Raw genomic sequence first — 21,333 nt, forward strand, 5'->3', positions numbered from 1 at the left:
AAAGTGTGTCACCCTTTGATTAGTACAACCTAGCCCTTTAAAGCAGTAAACACCTCATGGCGCTCTCAGGAAGATTCCCCCCTCCCCACTCCTCCGCTGGCCTGTGGTCACACTGCTCTCAAAGGCCATGGACTGGACACGATTGCTCCTTCATACATACGTCATCACGTCGTAATACGATTCATACGTCATCACCAAATGTACTCGCTGCCACAGTTTGTAGAACAACAATGGAGAACAACAGTAGTCACGGATTGCCCAAAACACCTCCAAATTTTTGTGGGTCTTATCCACCTGCAACCATGGCTGCGACTGAATACTGTCGCCGGCCCAATTTCTGGCAAACTCTCCACTTCACGATCGCACCGGAACCCACTCGTGAACCTCTTGCCGCCATTGTTTACAATTATTGTGGGGAAGAAGGGTCGCGCATGGACTACGTCATCCAGCTCACGTTGCGTATCCGTGCGTGTGCGCGTGTCATCTCATTAGCATCTGTGCCGTTCCCTGGCACAACTCTCCCAAGTGTTCCATGGTCAAGGAACTGTTCCGTGCTGGAATATGGATGGCGTGCTCAAACTAGTCAAACGTTCTAGACTTTAGTATGCAAACAAGCTTGGGCATGGAACAGAGGGCCTAGTGTGAGTGCGCCCTCAAACTCAATATGAAAGCATTATGTGTGTGTGTGTGTGTGTGTTATTCCCTATGTTTATTTGTTGCCCTCTGACAACAGTTTGCCAAGTTTGCCAAGTAGGACAGTTTGATATGTTGCTCTGCGACTCAGTTGGCGATGCATTCAAAAGCAGAAGTGCAGCTGTTGCCCTGCTTCCACATAAACATCATGAAGACGTGTGTGTATGTTTGCTTCAACATGCATGCATGTTCATTTGTTTGTCATGTGTTGTGCTCTATCGGTAGCCAGCGGGAAGGGCAGGTGTCATCTGTGCCTCCTTGCAGTTCAGTTTTACGAGGGCTTTGGTAAGTGTGAGGTTGCTGTTCCGGCTGTCAGCGGCACGTTGCTACAATCCCTGACCCCGGCCAGCGAAGTCAGCCTCACTGAGCTCTGGATCTATTGTTGTAGCACTGTGTGTCTTGGTAGCTAAGCAGCAGTTGGCATGCAGCCACCTCCAGCTCTGTGTCATGCGGGAGTTGCAGAGGCCGAGAGCTTAGTCAGACACACACGCTTAAAAGATTATATACACGCCCATACATATACCACATGTATCTGAGCAAATTTCTCAACCAGTACTTTAATGATCAATAATTTGAAAAGCCAAATGCACGTTGTCATTTAAACAATTCTTGGGTTGGGTTGTTTAACAAGCATAGTCAAACTGAATTAAGTAAAGATTGGTTAAATGAAAGAAAATAAAGCTGTCACTCTCAATTGTTTCCCCAAAGCACCGGTCATTATTGTTAATATACAATGTCAATTAGTGGTACTTTTAAATAATATAACAGACAACATCAGTTCGATGGAAACTCCCAGTCTCCCATGTTTAGGTCTAATGTTCCATGCACCACCGTGACCACCCCCAAACTCTTCGTTGCTGCATTGATTAAAGGTATGCACATTATTTCCACGGAGACTGGGCTGGCTGGGTGAGTTGATGTCATGGGGCAACAAAGGAGGAAGACTGTTTGTGTAATCAAAGACAAAGGAAGACTTGTCTGTAGAGGCAGCTGCTGTTTTTTATTGAGTTGTTGATAACAGTTGAGCTGATATAGAAAGATAATTCCGCACTCTGGATAATGTGTTCCATATCAGAAACCACTGCACTCAGACCTGATCCATAGGTAAACATCTATTCCAGCCAACAACTCCCTCGAAACGGCTGAGTGTGTGTGTGTGTGTGTGTGTGTGTGTGTGTGTGTGTGTGTGTGTGTGTGTGTGTGTGTACAAAGAGGATTTTTACATGCACACAGTAGTGTTTGAGGACACACTGACAAAGCTGCATGTTCGTGTAAGTCTGTGAGATTAACCCCTTCTGTCAGGGGAGCAGGTGGAGCTCAGGCTTACATTCAGTTATGCACTTCCTACAGACACACCCATCTGCATCTCCATCTCCAAGAGCTTGGCCCTCCATTTTGCTTTTATTGCCTCCAGAATAATAAACATCCATCCTCCCAAACAACGACCTCATCTGTCAGGACTGAGGAAACTGAAAATATTCAAAGCTATTCTTCTTCCCACCTCTTAAAGGGGTTTCTGGGTGAACTAAATGAAGTGCTTTGGTCATACAGTAGATGTGTTGAACCCTATAACTGCCTCCACTGTTTTACACTCCACCTTTTTTCTCACTCTCACCGAGTGTGATCAAGCTATATCGAGTTTAGAGCTATTATTACTGATGCTGTGGTGTGACACTTAATACAGATCTCTTGTTATCACACTGTTAACACTTTTTTTTTGTGTGTGTGGGGGGGGGGGGGGGGGGGGCAGGATATTGGTACCTGCGCTATAACTCAAAGTGTTACTTTAGTGAGAGGCAAAACTTTGTATGATGGTTCCAAAGCACACTTTTAGGCAGTTTGGTTTTCAGTTAGCAGATAAGGCGCCGTAACACATGACCCTTCACCTACGACCAAACCTGTAAAGAGTGTTTTTGTCACAGGATTCAGTTCCTTTTAATCAACAACTCAGCTTTTCCTTCAAGTTGGAAACCACCATCAACCACAGTGCTATCAACAACTGGTCAACCCATAAGCTATAGGCTTGAGATAGTGTGAACACTGAGTAACTTTGTGTCTCTCTGTGGGAACTCAGTGAAGGTGCGTATGAACCTTCGGTATAGTTCAAAGAAGTGTGCCCTCCTTTCTATGACTCTGCTGAGCATGTGGGTGGCAGCAGTGATTGACAGAGAGATTATCTAAGTGTCCTGTCTTTAGACATTATTGTTTTTATTTCTGCGGAGCATTTTGCATGTTGTTTCATGCAGGTAAGATCACAGAAAATAATCTTAAACTATTGGTTATATAACATATAAAATGTTTTGAGTGGTTCAATCCTTATGTAAAGATTAGGACGGTTTTAAAGGTTAGTCCAAGGGGGAGTTTAGGGGCAGCTGTGAGCTCAGACATGTCTGGACATGGACTGGACTTTAAAGCAGCAATCACAGCTAAACATTTGACAAACTTACATTAAAAGAAAAATGTCTAAACATAATCATGGGAGCAGTTTTTGTTAACTCACTAATTTTTGTTTGGCTAATTCACAAAGGTCTCAACTTATTTTGTAATAGCTGGGCAGAGCCAGGCTAGCAGTTTCCATCTATTTCTGGTCTTAATGCTAAGCTAAATCTGTTGTGACATGGGTGATAACAACATTATTTCAATTTGTTACAGGGAGCATTTCCAAGTTGTTGCTAGACATTGAAAAGACATCTAGTTTGAACTGCTCGCTTAACACAGCCATCAAAACACGTATTAGTGTTCAAATTAGACATTTGACATCTATGAAATTCACACAGTTCAAGTGGTTAATATTAGATATTGGTGATGATGCTGACAGACATTGTTTCAGACATATTGGAAAGCCTCTGTCTGTATGTCTGAGCTTCTCCCACTCGGCCTGTTGGGAATGTATTAACCTTTTTGCTCTTCAGGGTTCAGTAAGAGAGCTTAGGAACAAAGCGCCACAGCACCACTCATCAGGAAAACATTCAAGTTCATATGCTTTATTATTTATGTGTGGTTTTGCATTACTTTAGCAAAAGGGAGTTCTGGGAATTGTAGGAGAAATATTCAGCTTCATATGTGGAGGAGTAGCCAGAAGTGAAACCCTCATGTTATTGTTTCTTCTCTGCTCTTGTTTTGAAAGACATCTCTTGGACAGCCTGTATTTTTTTTCTGTAAAGTGAGTGTGAGAGAGGGGAGGACATAAAAATGTTCATGATATGAACGTGAAGCCGTGATTATCCTAAGCCTGTGTGGTAACAGGAAGTCCATCCCCTCTTTTTTTCTCATGCCTTCTTTTCTCACACACTCTTCATTCATCAGCACCTCGCTCTTATTTCCTGTGTATTTTAAAATGCTTTGGGTGTGTTTGAGTCGTTCACTGAAGACAGCCATTACAGTCCATATCCTGAGAGGGTGGTTCATGATGTCCCTACAAGTCCCATCCCTCCTTATCAATGCCACTTTGCTGAACCAAAACTGGGCCATTCACACACACAGAGCATTTCACAGTATTCATTGAGAATCTGTTGGAAGTCTACAGCTAGGGAACAAGCGATTCTGGATCATGCTTGTTGTCATTTTTTTGTTGTTGTTGTCACAATCAGTGAATATCACCTCCCGATCTGCTACCTGTACGTATTGTGTGTGTGCACACACAAAAAAAATGCTAATGTTAAAACAAAGCCTAGGCTGTTTCTAGCTATTGTGCCCCTTTGTTTACATAATATTTATTTACAGTTTACAGAGCCTAGTCTTTATATTAACAACACCAGATTTGTTTTCCAAGCCGACACAGTACGGACAGGTAGTGGATCATGAGGAGGTATTCACTGATTTTGACAAAAGGGATTTTGTCAACAAGCGTTTTCAATCATCGCTGAATCCACCTTTTAAGTCCTGCTTCTGCAAACTCGGGCATCTTGAGCAAAGCCACTAATCTTTGTGTAAATCCTTCTTTTGTCACTGTGTAGGGCAGAACAAGTGGCACTGCGACAGACGGACACATGAAGCATGAGAGGGTGGAGCTGAGGCTCAGCTGACCCTTCCCCTTCCTTCTCCTCCTCCTTCCCCCCCACCCCACCCGTGCTCCATTCCATCAGCACCTCCCCTCCTCCCCTCCCTCCCTCCCTTCCCCTTCCTGTCTCCCTCGCCCTGTTGGATCTCACCCATCTAGGCCCAATGTACTCCCCGGAGCAGGAAAACATCTCCACCACCGCCTCCACCAAAGTGCCAGTCAAGTATGGAGAGCTCATTGTGCTGGGGTAAGCAACAGCAAGTTACACATCCTTTACATCTAGAAACATACCTCTTAAATGGAATCCTCATTTTCACTTTGCCATAACTGCTGTTTTTATTGCGATGTACTTGAATCAATTGGATTAAAAGTGTGCATTTAAAAAAATGAAATAAAAGTTGTCCAAATTAAAGTGTGTAAGGGTGAAAACTGAGACCTGAGGTTCTTGTGAAACTAAGATTACAATAATAATAATAATAATAATAATAATAATAATAATAAATTAGGCTATATGTTCATAATACTGTAGTCGAGATGCTCAAATGCAGATTAAATCCTTTTGTGATAAAATAACGACTTGCTACTATGTGCAATACGATTCTACAATTGAAATGATTCACTTGGGGAAATAGATTAAAAATAATGTTCTTTTTTTGTTTTGTCTTTAAGTTGATATTTCACAAGATGAGATCCATTTTGGCCAGAGGCAGCAATGGATACTCATCATAAACACTTTGGCTGTCTCTCCCTCAAGAGATTTGTTTTGACCACATACTCAGCTGTAGGAAAAAGCCTCCAACCCCACCTAGCATCATCAGAAGACAAATAACTACACACACACACACACAGTGGAGGACTTCCTTTATCTGTCTGTCTAATGTTTATTCCCAAAAGGGCTATTCCACTCCACTCCCCGTCCCAACTCCACAGAGGAATGCAGATGTCGGAAAGACTCCTCACAAGCACAAGCACACACACACACACACACACACACACACACACACACACACACACACACACACACACACACACACACACACACACACACACACACACACACACACACACACTTTCTTGAACTCGTTCAACACAGACACGCATACATTTTTCATGTCTCACTCAGATACACACAGTATGTATCCCAGCTGACTCAAAGTTTGTTGTTCTTGGTTGTGCTGGAGCGGTATTGTCAGGGAGATGACCGTGGATATTTTCCCCAGTGGAAAAGCTCAGTGAGCAGCAAGTGAGCAGTTCCATGCCTTTACAAGGTAGAACACCAGTTTTCCGTTTTGCTCTTCTTTTTCCACTCCTTGTTTTTGAATGTAGGTCACAGGACTACTCTCTTTAAAGGGTCAGCATGGGCAGCTTATGCTGGATGGCATGAGTAGTATCACACTGTGCTGTAGTTCAGGCTACTCATATAGGGAACACTTTAATTTGCATTGCAGTGCATTTTGTGTGTGGTCTCACTTTAGTACCGTGGTTTATTCTCTGACCTACTCCAGTAAAATGAATCCATCCCTTTGCATAATCCTGCGATTTATGTGATATATAAAATGCCACATGTTTGCAGTAATCTTTAAAACAACCACCCCTTTCACTTCCTTCCTTTAGACATCAAAATATGTTTTATTATATTATTTTTATTTGGATGGTTTTAAGTCCAGTAGATGATGGACAGTTGCTGTAAATGACTTTGAATGCACTGCAGCACATTTTCACGACTGTGCTAACCATAGACTGGTGCTAACTAAAGCACCCAGCTGGCTCTCCCACCACGCTAAAACAAGTGCTTGGATTTTAATTGGGACTCCTGTGTGACCAAGAACAGACGCCCAAAAATACTAATAGAGAACACCCATCAACACACAGCACCATGTTGTGTCTGACTCCCTCGCTAACCCCAGCACAACATTACCATGTTTGAAGCCCAGTGATGCTAATGGCCTAATCCAGAGGAATGCTGCAGGGTCCCTGGGGACGATATGTTTACAGACGTACTGGACATCCATGTGGCAGTGCGTTTTAAACAACTCTGACGTCACTGGACACACTGCAGTTCCTCCCAATCCATTTCTGTCTAAATGACAATCTGTGAGATTCTGTAATACATTTGATTTGTTAGTACTACTTCTGCTAATAATAATAATAAAAAATACAAATAAAATAATAATTATAAGGTCCAAATGTATGTTTATGACCCCCGAAGGTTTGCCACCTTGTTGTGGTCTGGGGGCTTGCGTGCCTCAATGACCCCTGGAGCTATGCCGACAGGAGCTTATGTTCCTGGTAGGGTCACCCATGTCGGTCAGGTCAAGGGGTAGAGGTCTGACAAAGTGCAATCCACTGCTCCTCCATGTTAACAACCCAGTCCTGTAAGGAAAACACTGTTAGGACACAACAGAGGGAAAAAAACCCTGTTGTGTGCAAAGGGCCTCTAGAGTCATAGAGAGATACTGAATACTAATGAATGTCAGTAGTGAAAGCTACTGACGGGAAGGTGTGGGCCCCCTCAATACCGAATGCAGGACCAGGATTGGAATTCTGGAATGTGCAAACCTTGTATGTTTATGCAAATGCTTTTTCATATGTGTTGGTTTAATCTTCACATATAAATGTTAGTTAGTTAGTTATATTGTATTTGACATATAACAAATAACCTCAGGTGCAGCACAGTGCAGCGGTGTTGTTGCATCTTTATCTGGTTACCAAGACAGGATCAATGGAGCTATATAATGGAACTCACTGAAAGAAAGATTCTCTCACTTCCACGGCATGTGTATACTTTGGCTCTAAGACAATTCTTTACATATTTGGCTGTGTCTGCCATGTATGTAAAGAACACATATAAACAGAGACACAGCAAGTGACTCAGCCATAGACAGTAATTAGCATCACTACCTGTCTTTATGTTTCAGTTTTATTACAGATTTACTGTATAAGTGGTAAGTTGTTGCTGCACACCGAGCGTCAGTTTACTAGTGTTTGGAGAGAACACTCACACCCACATGCTCGTTGCTAATAGTGGGGAATTGAAGAATACAGTATGTGTCTGCAACCACGGACTAACTTTTTCCTAACTCTGGTCCTTCCTGCCTCATGATAAACATGAACAGTTTGTATATGTACACCCACATTAACACATGCTTAACTTGTTGCTAACAAGTTATATTCTACAAACAATGGCAATTGTTTTGAAAATGTATAATAGGATAAATGTAATGTGCACTCAGTCATTACTGCTACCCATGGGAACTTTGGTTTGAACTGCCAGCAACATTTCTAAGCTCTCTCCAACAGACCGCCCTGCCCTCTCTCCGGATACAGGCTAAACTTAACCATGGTAACGCTCTTGCCATGGTTACTCTTTTCCAAACGTTGCTGTGTGGCTCTGTTCTCTCACCATGGTTACTCATAAACCCTCCAAGCACCGTTTGATCCCAGCAGATTTGGTCTCTCTGAGAAAACATTTGACTGTAGGCTGGGCGTCCTTACAACAGGCATGTGCCGTCTTTTAACTGGACTGAGTTCAATGGGTGGTTTCATTGCAAGAGTCCAATTGGTCAAAGACACGTGCTGAAGTCCTGCAGTATTACTTTAGTCCTTTCTTTTCTCCTTCATATGTCTTTTCTTTTTCGTGTTTACTACTTTTGGAGGAAACCTTTCCAACATTACACATGCATATCTGCAAATCCTGGTTGAAATCAATTGAACACTTGATTGCTGCTTTTTTTGACAGTTTGGCCTTGCTGTCCAGTATTTGTAAAGTTCATCGCTGGATTCCTGCTTTTGTGGACATTTTCTTAAAAGTTCTGAAACTTTAAAAGTTGGCTTTGAACAGTGTTGGGTCCAAAACGCACTCGCTGAAAGTTTAAGAGAAGTCAAGAATTTTGATTTCTGTAATTTTATTTTATTTGACTACATTACTGACTGAGCGGTTTAATATCAGTTTTGTAGATGTTTAGACACTTTATAGACGAGCAAGATGAAGCTTATTAAAAAATCATTATTAGCTGGGAACTGCAAAAAGATGCAGGAAGCTAATTATTCCCTCATCCTGTCTTTTGGAGACCATAATTTATGTGGCTTCTGGATGTCATCACAATGTAAAAGAAGTGACAAGTGTTTATGCGTTTGGTAATGTTTATAAAACTGTGGTTCTGTTTGCAGGAATATCACTTCACACAGGCAATGGCTTATATAAAACATGTGTGTGCAACAAAGAATACAACTTTATGTAGCTTCGGTATATCATCTATACCTGTAATCTGCCTGCAAACCCAAGCTGTAATGTTAAATCATTGGCTGCTTTAGCAAACATGTCTCAATGCTCGGTCAGATAGTCAGAAACCCAAAAATGTAATGTTGGTGTACTAAATGGTAGATGGAGGTGTATGTTTTCCAAATGTTTTCTTCCTTTAGGATATGCACACACACACACACACACACACACACACACACACACACACACACACACACACACACACACACACAGTGAAACCTTAGTGTTGCTGGGAGTCACAGAGACTCCATTCTGCTGGAGGGAACGCCTCTGTTTATTCTCCTTTCCTCAGTAATGTATCAGGCTAAATGAGACTCTTTGTGTGTTTATTTTCTCAGCCTTTCTGGGAATATGTTTGGAAGGCTTTGTTGTTTATGGGACATGATGTCCCATTGTTAAAAAAAAAAAAAAAAAACTTATGAAAAGTATAGGTTGTTTGTAATTACACAAGAAAGCTTCAAGTATTTTTCACAATGTCGATTTTTCCAGTGTATAATACAGCTGCTTAGACAATAATGCCCTATTGTTTTCTGTGTGTATGTGTGTGTCCCCGTGCAGGTACAATGGCTCTCTGCCCAATGGCGACCGAGGCCGACGTAAAAGCCGTTTTGGGCTTTGTAAGAGGCCGAAAGCAAACGGGGTGAAACCAAGCACAGTTCACGTCGCCTGCTCTCCACAGGCAGCCAAGGTGAAACTCTCACACAAACACACAATGCAGTATCATTCAGTCGTCCCAAGGATCATAAAACTAGTCGTCGAAACCACACACATCAGCACACATTAAGGTGATGCTCTTATTGAAACTGACATTTTCTGTGGTATTTTTTTTTGTTTTAAGCATGTTTCATAGCTTTAGTGTTAATGAAACATAATACAAAATGTATCAGTTTGAAAAAAGCAATATGTTCTCTTTCTCTTCAAAACGTGTTCTTTGCAGATGATGGATTATTGTATGACTTTGTATGTCGACATCATCAAATAAAACACGCCCAGTTCAGCGGATTTGCACTGCGCTGCTCCACCAAAAGCTTTTGTGAAATACTGTTTGCTTTTTGTTTTGTGTAAAAGTATCACACATGTACAGTACAAAGGGCAGAGTTCAGCAGCTAAACAAGCAAGTACAATGCTCTGTTGAGGGTTTAAAAGGTATTTTTTTTTCAATGTTAATTCACATAGCTTACAACTGGTACAGCCTTAAAGAGGACCTATGATGCTTTTTGACTTTTATGACCTATAAACGTTGTTATGATGATTCATAGTCATGCTTAACCATACTAAATTATCAAATAATGACTTACATGCATTTCGACGTATTCCCTGCTGACTGTCTGGGGTGTCTGTGCCGAGCACTAAACACTATTCTAGCCAGTCGAGAAGTGACGCGTTCAAAGCGGTCTACCCTTTGTAACTTTGTGACGTCGCATGTAACTTTGTGAAGTCACCACGCGGATGTTTCCATGTATGGTAATGCTGTCACTTCCCTGTTCGCGTCTGCCTCGCGTCTGCCTCGCGCCCTTATAGGTCCATGCTCGCGCTTCCCGCCACTGAAAGTGTTCCGGAAGGAAGGTAACCAATCACAACGGAGTGGGGTTTGCAGGAGGGGGGGGGGGAGGGTAGCGGAGATGGCCGATGCACAGGCGGAGGGAGCGGAGATTGCCGAAGCACACACACTCAAGTGTTGACAGGACGTGCTGGATCGCCAAAATAAGAGAAAGAGCTTCCCGAAAATCTACATAGTTTTTTGTGATGTGATTCATGTCAGGTTGCTCTATAGCAGTGTAAAACAAGAAATTAAGACCAGAAAAGTAGTATAATAGGTCCTCTTTAAGGTTTATAAGAGAAACAAATGTGAACGGCCAAGTGGAAGGTAACTGAGCGTTTTCTTGCAAAGTCCTGGGAAGCGCATTTGTTGCGTCGGTTATTAAACCACCCTCAAATCCTGCAAAGAGCTGTTAAATGAACAGGGGATCGTAAGGGTTATATATATTTGTGTGTGTGTGTGTGTGTGTGTGTGTGTGTGTGTGTGTGTGTGTGTGTGTGTGTGTGTGTGTGTGTGTGTGTGTGTGTGTGTGTGTGTGTGTGTGTGTGTGTGTGTGTGTGTGTGTGTGTGTGTGTGAGAGAACCTTTGCTTTTTTGGTTTAACATCTGCACTCCATTGGTTCAGAACAGCCTTTGAGCTGCAGAATTTTAAGAGTCTGGAAGAGTGATTGTCATTTTCTTTCCTTTGGGTGGTCCTGACTGCACAAAAAAGATTTTGCGGTTGTGTTAAGTCCAGCTAGTGACCACATGAAGTGAACTCTTCACCCGCCCCACCCTTCCTACAGTATGTTCCTATCTATTGTTCACTGTGAGGAGCATTGAGCAGATGTCTGAGGTGTTTTTGCAATTAGGTCTGTTCATGTACACTTTAAAGCTCCCATATTATACACTTTTCTGTTCTATTATACACCATATTATATGGTGTTAGTGGTCCCTAATACGTTTTTCTTTAATTGTTTGCTGAAAAAAACTTTCAGATAATTTATTGTAGTATGCCTCTATTCAGCTAATCTCACGATGGCCTATTTTTAAAACCGACCTGCAGCTCCCCTCGTAAATATACAATCTATGAGCTCCCCCCGCCCCTCGCCCTCTGTCTGTTTGTAAACAAGGATGACGTCTTTGCCGTGCCTGTGGCTACTGCAAAGCTAGCTCGGGAGCTAGCTGCTAAAAATATCACTAAAATCAGTGAAAAAATACTCTACTACCTTCCAATGCTTTGTCTTGCTAAAAACGAGGCATTGTCAGACTGCTGTGGGGAATCTAAATGGGTTATAAATAATGAGCAAACGATCGATGCTTGTCCTAAAGCTAATAGCTATACACCAGTCAGGCAAAAATGCCAATAAAAAAATTTCTTTCAGTTTTACCGTTTGAAAAAAAGCTCAAGTAGCTTCCTATCCGTTGTGTTATTAAAAACAAGGCTGCTGTGGTTAAGATAAATTATTGGATTATACAACATTCATCATGCTTTGCCGTAGGCTACTACAGGCATCTTGTCGCTTAGCAACAAGCAAACAACAAGGGGGTGAAGGAATATTTTTTCAGAGGATCACAGGGCCGTGGACCAATAAGAAATAGGGGGGTGGACTGCACAGTGGAAGCTTCTGGCTTTCCAGTTTTTGACGTCAGAAACGGGGAGAATTCTGACTGGAGTATATTGGGAGGAGAGGTGGAGGGTTTCAGAAAAGGGGAGAGTGAGAAAAGGAGAGAGCTTTCTTTTTTTGATACTTTGGCAGTCTGTAGGCACACCGTAGACCCATAATTATGTTCAAAAACATCGGAAAAGTGCATTTGCACAATATGGGAGCTTTAAGTGAAAGGTTTGGATTAAAGAGAATCTAAAGGTCTGTACTTGTGTCTCCCTTTCCCCTATCTTCTCCATATCTGTCTATCCTTTCGTCGTTCTGTCCCTCCCAGGCCATAAGCAACAAAGACCAGCACAGCATCTCTTACACTCTGTCTCGAATCCAGACGGTGGTGGTGGAGTACACCCATGACAGCAATACAGACATGTTCCAGGTAACAAGCCTCAGCTTTTTGGAGTTTTACAACCAGTATACAGTCCTTGATTTTTCCACTGCAGTGCTGCACTCAGCCTTACAGTTTAAATAGGGGAATAAAGCTGAGTGTGTTCGACTTTTTACCTTATAATTCATTGCATGATATTCATCCGCAGATGGATCAAACTCTATTGAAAAAGGTTTTGTGCTGATTTCAATGTGTAATATCAACACTATTTTATGTATCATTGACATGCATTGGGCAAAATATTTATTCCTGGCTTATCAATGTTAGTCAATGTCATTCTGTTTTTTATAGCAATAACACTCTGGGAAGCCGCCCTGTACAGTGATAATAGCACAGTGGAGATGCAGGCACCCATCATCATAGTGCAGAATGTCCTCAAGGTTACATGGCTTTTATGCAACTTTTCAAGGAATTCAAACCAAATAAAGAATAGCAAAATGTCCTTGTAAGTTTTTGTGTCATTATCCACCTATTTCATTTGGTTAGGTTTAAATTATTTAATAGATTCAAGACTCAAAGGCTTTATTTGTCACATGATCATACAGGATGTGCAGTAAACATGTTAGTGTGGCATACTCTGTATTACTGTGCACAACTAGTTCAAAATAAATACAATACAGTAAAATAAGATAGAAAGAAAAAATACAATATAGTTTTTTCCAGAATATAATACACACAAGAAAGCTAAAGTATTACCTATTGTACGTATTTTGCATTCACTTTGAATGCCTTTTGTCTCTGTTTTCATTCTCTTTCACTTTCCCTAGCTTCCCCAGGTGCATTAGATGATCATATGAACTCATATACTGGAATACTTTGTGGGTTGTTCTTGATATCTTGTCTGAAACTAATTAGAACACATTTCCTTCTTTTCTTCACCAGATCGGTCGATCGACAGAGAGTCCCATAGACTTTGTAGTGACGGACACAGTGGCAGGCAGCCAGAGTAACGCAGACACACAGTCTGTACAGAGCACCATCTCGCGCTTTGCCTGCCGCATCAAGTGCCAGCGCACGGCGCCTTACACCGCACGCATCTACGCTGCGGGTTTCGACTCCTCCAAGAACATCTTCCTAGGGGTGAGCTGTGTTTCATCTGGTGCTTCAGACAAACGTAGGGCAGTGTGAGAGAGTAAAAGGCAGAAAGATGAAAACACCAAAGAATCACAGTTTTTCTGCAGATCCACATTCAGTCTTAGCATCATAATAACCATTTGAATTGTCCCCGTCCTTAACACACTTCCATGTCTTTGTCTTTCCTCAGGAGAAAGCTGCTAAGTGGAAGACGACTGACGGTCAAATGGATGGGCTGACCACCAACGGAGTGCTGGTGATGCACCCTCGGAACGGCTTCACCCAGGACTCCAAACCTGGCGTCTGGAGGGAGATCTCGGTCTGTGGCAACGTTTTCACACTACGAGAGACCCGCTCGGCACAGCAGCGTGGAAAGATGGTGAGATGATAGGCTAAACACGTAGCACCACCACATTCACTCAAAATGCTGAGATAAAAAACAGAGCCTTAAAAAAACAAAGAGCTTTGCCTTTCATAGTCTGAGTATTTTGAGATTTAACCTGGCTGCTTTGGACAAAAACTGTGCTTGCAGATTTTCTAAAGGTGATAACAGTTCAACTGGATGACTCAATAATCACAAAAAAAAACTCCAGTTTTACCATAATTTAGATGTTTTGGTCACTTAGGGCCAACGGAAACAAGTTTTTCATTTGACAATTTTGACATAACATCACTTTTTACATCAATATGGCAAATGGCTGCTTATTTATACAAACAGCAGTTGGAGACCAACATTCTTTCTTTTTTTCTTTCTTTCTTTCTTTCTTTCTTTCTTTCTTTCTTTCTTTCTTTCTTTCTTTCTTTCTTTCTTTCTTTCTTTCTTTCTTTCTTTCTTTCTTTCTCACTCTCACACCCTTTACCGACCCTGTCGCTCAGTCAGTGGGAGGTCAGCTCAAGCTTGACATCACCAGGGGGTTATTGGGATGGCGAATCCATAGCAACGGGTCCTGCTGTAAAGCTGTGCGTAACAGGACCTTGTAAGTGGATCCTCCCATCGAAGTCAGAGCCTCTCAGCCAATCATAGCGCTCGACCGCTGTCAGCGTGGCATTTGTTTGGTTGGGTTCAGGTTGTTGGTGATATTTTAATTAGGTTTTTGTCTGTTCTCCCCCTATTCCTTTTCCTCTCCGTCTTGCCCCCCCCTCCAAAGGGCACACATCATCAACCATGAGCACACAGTCAGCATGTGCACAGTTTTCACAAGAATCCGTCTCTTTATCTGGTGTCCCACCTGCTTTCAAGTCTCTCCAGCGCAGCACAAATTAACAGCTCTTTTATCTCCACCTGCCCTTTACCATCCAGGGAGTTAACTGCGTGTGCATTATCCACCACTATACAGAACCACTCATTATGTCACAGTTGATGGACAATTTAGATAGTCTGCTATGGGAAAGCACCAATTTTCATTATGCATGGTGATAGAACATGATGGGGTTTATTTGTCATGCCGAATGCACACCGGAGTGGAGACCACTCACTGGATCCTTGTGTCATCCTGGATGATGGTGTTGGTGTCTCTGAAATTGTTTGTTTGAAACTTTTAGATACATTTTGAAGGATTATTGAAGATACTATTATGTACCACCAAAGGATGGTGGCACGTTTGGCACTTACTGATACATTTCATTTGCAGATGGAAGAATAATCCTTGTAGTCCAACTGAAATGAAATTGCATATATATATTTATTCATCTTGTCATCTACAGCGTACATATCTGTTCTGATAATCCAATGTCATTAAAATTCTGTATTTCGGCGGTCACACAAATTTGTTGACTTTGTTCTCTTCATCAGATGGAGAAATGTTTTCCATAAAGCCAGTCAAACCTCCTCATATTAAACCACATTTGCTTAAAGCAGTTACATCACCGATCTATTATTGGCAGAGTAGACGTCACACTGAGCCGGACAGCAGCTACAACACAACACAACACAACAGAAGAGCCACAGACCCTGCACAACGACCCACATTCCTGCTCAGGTTTCCCTCTTATGTATCTCACAAACATGAACACGATGATAAATGTTCACCATGTCACTTTAGTCTGTGTCTATTTAGATGCCAGTGTGGTTCTTACTATTCAATGCCACTAACAACACAATGTCTGCCCATGACATGTTAGTTGGTTTTCTTTGTCTCTTGTTCCCTGCTGGCGCTCAAACGGCTGTCAATCAAACACAGATACCAACGCGCTGCTCCAGCTCCAGAGAATATAATGACTGAGTATGATTTTAGTTGGACTTATACATCATAGAGTAATTACAGACAAAGCTTTTTTCTGCTCTGTAATCCAGTGTAGTGCTCCTTCCCCCTCAATGCCTCTGCAAGCTCACACAGCTCTCTAAATGGGATAACTGCCCTACGTTAGTGAAGGTTAACAGCAGAAGGACTTTCTGATTGAATAGGAGGGGGGGGGGGGGAGTTGTCTCAGCATGTTTGCCTAAAAGATAAGTGTGTGTGTGTGTGTGTGTGGGCGTCTGTGTTTTTGTTTGTACCTTAGGTGTGCTGTTGAATGAATTTTGAGTTTTCAAAGACAGAATGATTTTGGCCAAATATAATGTAAAATATAACAAAATTAGGTTTCTGATGCTGTTTCCATTTATTCTCAATCAGTGATATATATTTAATAGTTACATATGAACCATGTACAGGTCAATTTCAGTTTTGGGACAGACTCACTTGGCCTTGCCACCACGGCAGCTGGTTGCCCTTCTGCAGGTGGACGCAAGGTTGTAGCAGCGTAATGAGGAATATATTACAGTGCATTTACACACACACACACACACACACACACACACACACACACACACGCGTGTGCAGACATGCATGGTGAGCCTGCTGAGGGGGCGGTATAATAAATGAGCAGAGTACAGTGTCTGAGCACCTGCTGTGTTTAATACAAACGTTTTGTGCTGATAAATGATTCCCTTCTCTGTAATTGAATAACTGTTTGGAGGGTGAGATTGTGATTGTTTACATTAGTTGAGTCGACCCAGAACACTCAGATCATTTAACTAGACAGTTGTTGTTATTCATTGATCAGACAAAAACACTTTTTCGTGTTGTCATGCTTTGCGTTGGGTACAATAGCTAGAGGAGCAGCTTTATGACCCAAAAGTTGCTGTTTTGAAATCAGCCAAACAGCTGCGAAAATCTGAGCAGGGGAGGGGAAAAAAACAACAACAACTGTTTCCCTGGAGCGAGACACTGAACTCATACTCGTTCCAGTTGAGCAGCTTGTTAGCCAACAGTAGAGAGATTGTGGTTTGGTTGGGCAGATGTGAACGTGTGTGTGTGTGCTACTACTGCATCAGTGTGAATTGCTGACATAAGTAACACACGTGAACTCAGCGAGACCTTCCCAGGATAAAATGAAGGTTAAAAACATGTCACAATGAGGAACACATCAACCCGTGGCAGTGTTGTGCTGCTGCCTCATAAATGCCTCAAGACATAGTGACCTCAGCACCAGTGTTCATATGAGTGAGCTCACCAGAGACCCTGGGAGCTGCTCCTCCCCTCATCTGTGTTTCACTATTTAAAAATAGTTTATTATGTTTTCTGCCCTCCCTGTTGTCCCCCTAAAAACGTGGAATTTCCATCTGATCTATTCGAGCCTCTGGACCACACTTTACTAAAATGTTCAGCTTTCTATCCCCTCTGCTCCTCGCCATGATGTTTTCAATTTCCTCATCTCATCTTGCCCCCAGCTGTCAGTCCCCCCCCCCCCCACACACACTTACACACAACACAACACAGCTGCTTCTGTGTAGCACTGCCACCTACAGCGTTCAGATGAGAACTGCACACCTCCCTGCTTCGCGTTTGAAGCAGGTGTGAATCATACTGGAAATCCATCCATCATTTTCAGTGTCGTTGGGCGCTGGAGCCTATCCCAGCATGCACTGGTGATATGCATTGTGTGGGGCACACATTATACAGTTAGCAGGCTCAATGCAGAGGCTGGAAGCAGTGCAATAAAAAAATAATTTTTGGACAACCCTAAAATAATTGAGAAATCACCTGCTTTTATATCATTACAAACTGACCACACAAGGCATTTGAAGATGTCACCTTGGACTTTCTCTTAATACGTGTTTTTCATTATTTTGTCAACCTTTATAAACCAAATAATTTGTCTGAATAACAATAAATATGATAAGTTAGATAATAAATTATCTTAAATAATATTGGGTTGCATCCCCAATATTGTCATCTTATAATTCACTATTTAGGTGATTTTGTAGTATTTTGACAGTAGTAAGGCTGGAATGAACTTTATGGGTTTAGAAGCAGTGAAATAAAAAACTACCGTATGTTTACGACGGAACAAAATAGTTAGAAATACCAAAAACCTCCATTAAAAACTTTTCCAACCCAGTCAATCCTGTTGGAGTAGAGAAAACCGAAAAAATATAAATATCATAGAGCAACAGTAGAGACACATTGATAAATACAAACATATAATGGAACAGATCAATTCATTGGGAAGGGAAAAGCATTGTCTGTCCTAATAGTTATAATAAGATCTGGCGACATTACACATTCCGAATGGTGTCTTTTCCTCGTTTGATATTTAGTTACAGTTTCCGTCTTTATTTAATTAATTTCTTTATTACATTTCTCTCAACTCTCTTTCTGTTGCAGGTGGAGGCTGAGAGTCAGGAGCTGGTGGACGGCTCTCTCATCGACCTGTGCGGTGCCACCCTGCTGTGGCGCACGGCCGAGGGCCTTGCTCGCACTCCCACCCTCAAACACCTGGAGGCGCTGCGGCAGGAGATCAACGCAGCGCGGCCCCAGTGTCCTGTGGGCTTCAACACGCTGGCCTTCCCCTCCATGAGGCGCAAGGACACGCCGGACGAGAAGCAGCCCTGGGTCTACCTGCAGTGTGGCCACGTGCACGGCTACCACAACTGGGGCAACCAGCGCGAGGAGAGGGAGGGCGGCCGGCTCAGGGAGTGTCCCATGTGCCGTGCCAAGGGGCCCTACGTGCCCCTGTGGCTGGGCTGCGAGGCGGGCTTTTACGTGGACGCAGCCCCGCCCACTCACGCCTTCAACCCCTGCGGCCATGTTTGTTCGGACAAGACGGCGGCCTTCTGGAGTCAGATCCCGCTGCCCCACGGCACGCACACCTTCCACGCCGCCTGCCCCTTCTGTGCCCAGCAGCTGAGCGGAGAGCAGGGCTTCGTCAGACTCATCTTCCAGGGACCCCTCGACTAGCACGGCCGACCGTCTCCCAGCATCCTTTGCGTGAGGCAAGGCGGGGATTTTTTGTTTGGACCTGAATTGAAAACAGGGGAGCTCCCCCAGATTTGTTTTTCTTTCCTCTGCAGTTTAAAGATAAAAATAACTTTTTTCTGGACCTTTTGTCTCTTTCTCATATTTAAGTGACCTTTGTATTGCTTTTTTCATGAATGACAACAAAGATTTCTATATTTTCATGTGAAACCAGAGACACAAAAACCAAACAATGAACACTGCTGGGTAAACCTTTTGTTTGTTCCTCGGAAAGAACTTTCAACAACAGTATTTTTCAAATTGACTTAACAAACCGTATAAAAACATACGGTTTGAGTTCATGTTTATTGTTGCAATATACATCTGTGTACATCTCTTTGAGCTAATTTAAACAAAGATGTTTATTTATGGCCCGTGAACCATTGCTTCATCCTTTATCCGTCAGATATGCCTCACTTCAGTACTATTCAGCATTTTACTTTGAAAGAAACAGTATATTGTCAATCAGATATAGAGTTCCAGATGTGTTCTGAGGGTTTCGTTCTGTGTTTTTTCCCCCATGTTCACCTCTAAGATGTGTCTGTCGTATTTATACACCCTGTCCCCTAGTGTGCTCTCACTGTGTGTGTTGACCCTCCGGTTTATACTTCTCTCTCATTAGGCATCACCATGGCCTTTTCACATTCAAAGCAATAGATCTGGAATGGAAATCTCCTATAGCATTATGGGAAACTGAGTCTTCTAGGCCAGTCTGTGTGCTCTCAGACAGCCCGACTGCTCCCTCCCTTTAAAGTCTGAGTGAAACCTGATTCCTCTCTGATCACAGGTTAGCCATGATACGCAGCTATGTAGCGAATCACACACACACACACACACACACACACACACACACACACACACACACACACACACACACACACACACACACACACACACACACACACACACACACACACACACACACAAACAAACAAGACCTGGGCAAATACTTGTTATTATATTAGGAACTTGCACCCAGAAACTGATGGTACAAAAATAAGAAGATTAAAATGAGCGCTGATGTTTGGGACTTGGCTGCACAGTTATACCAAGAACGACTTTACCATTACCTTGCTATATCCAGTATAATGATCACTATTAATCTCAGCATTGAGCTGAGAAACAAATAATAACTTTTGACATCCTGACCAGTGAGTATTGTCTGTCGTGAAGAGTCCCAAATGTGTGACGATGGTGTGTCCCTTTTAGAGGCTGATCATGATGTGTGTTTTATTTAGAAAAACACTTGATTTCCTGCTCCATTGTGAGGCATACATTGAATTAATAGTCTTGATTTGGTGAGCCATAAAGAGTAAAAAGAGGGGACTTGTGCAGCGAGGTCCCATCCATCCAATGCACCGAGCAAGGGACGAAACAGAAAAAGACACATGTAGCTGTTTGACTCAGGTTTGATGCACACAGACACATGCTTCTAAATTCTCCATATGAATGTGTGTGTGTGTGCTGTTTAGGGCGTCGCATTAATTTGTGCTTTTCCAAACTGAGTCTTGAACTGTTCCCTATGGAGCTTTTTTTCTACATAAAATCAGGCCCATTATAAACTGAAACATTATATACCCGTAATGTTTATATAATCTAAAAAAGTTTTCAGTAACACACTCAGACTGAGACTTAATAACAAGTGCATAGATAAGACAGCCCTGCTCTTTTGTGAAAGCACACATTCTCCCAGACTCCTGCTGTGTGCACACGAGCCATCCTCCGACGCCACCGCAGTTAAGGAGTTTACTCGAGTGGCTGCAGTCGGTTTGAGAACGAGACACACGCTCAAAACTGTAGAAACTTCAGCTTCACCGATCACTTCCACACAGAGTGTCTGAAGGCATCAGTAGTGTGTGTGTGTGTGTGTGTGCCTGTGTATGTGAGTGAGAGATTGTAATTTATGTGTTCATGATGATTGTATGTGTGCAGTTGTTCTCCATCATTCATCACTACAGTGCTCGGACTGCAACATAGTAACTCACCTCAGGGAGAAAAGCAATGACCTGTGTCACATCTACACACACACACAAACACACACATTGCTAAGGTCTTCTGAGGATACCTCAAAAGTAAAAAGTCTGGATTTAAGGTTTTGTCTCTTGCCTTTCCTTCACCCAGTTTCATGTTGTGTCCTGGTCTTGTGGAGCCACCTCTCTCTCTGTGGATAGTGTGTGTGTGTGTGTGCGTGCGTGCGTGCGTGCGTGCGTGTGTGTAAGGGCTTCACTTTGTCTCTGTGCTGTTATCTAAACACGTCCTTCAGTCCATCCATCACACCGCCCTCCACTTGCTCTTCTTCTTCCTCCTCCTCCTGTCTCGAGTCTCCTTGTGCTTGTAAAGGCGAAAAGCAACGAATGTTTCCAGCAAACACTTTTTTTGTAACAACTTTAAACAATAAAGTGTAAAAAAAGTGACACATTTCACTGCGTGTGCGATTT

The 21,333-nt window shown here is 42.6% G+C and overlaps 1 protein-coding gene across 1 annotated transcript in view; it reads left to right on the forward strand.

Moving 5' to 3' along the window:
* The window catches only part of peli1b (pellino E3 ubiquitin protein ligase 1b), a 36,892-nt gene extending 15,640 nt beyond the window's left edge, over positions 1–21,252 (forward strand). The window contains exons 2-7 of the mRNA XM_080036672.1: positions 4,650–4,940; positions 9,534–9,663; positions 12,435–12,536; positions 13,428–13,625; positions 13,810–13,998; positions 18,266–21,252. Of these exons, the coding sequence (XP_079892798.1) occupies positions 4,858–4,940; positions 9,534–9,663; positions 12,435–12,536; positions 13,428–13,625; positions 13,810–13,998; positions 18,266–18,838 (1,275 nt within the window). The 5' untranslated portion in view covers positions 4,650–4,857 and the 3' untranslated portion in view covers positions 18,839–21,252. The remainder of the gene's footprint in view (positions 1–4,649; positions 4,941–9,533; positions 9,664–12,434; positions 12,537–13,427; positions 13,626–13,809; positions 13,999–18,265) is intronic.
* Positions 21,253–21,333: the final 81 nt, after the last annotated feature.

The sequence above is a fragment of the Ammodytes marinus genome, assembly GCF_949987685.1.
Source record: "Ammodytes marinus genome assembly, chromosome: 11".
Classification (NCBI taxonomy): domain Eukaryota; kingdom Metazoa; phylum Chordata; class Actinopteri; order Uranoscopiformes; family Ammodytidae; genus Ammodytes; species Ammodytes marinus.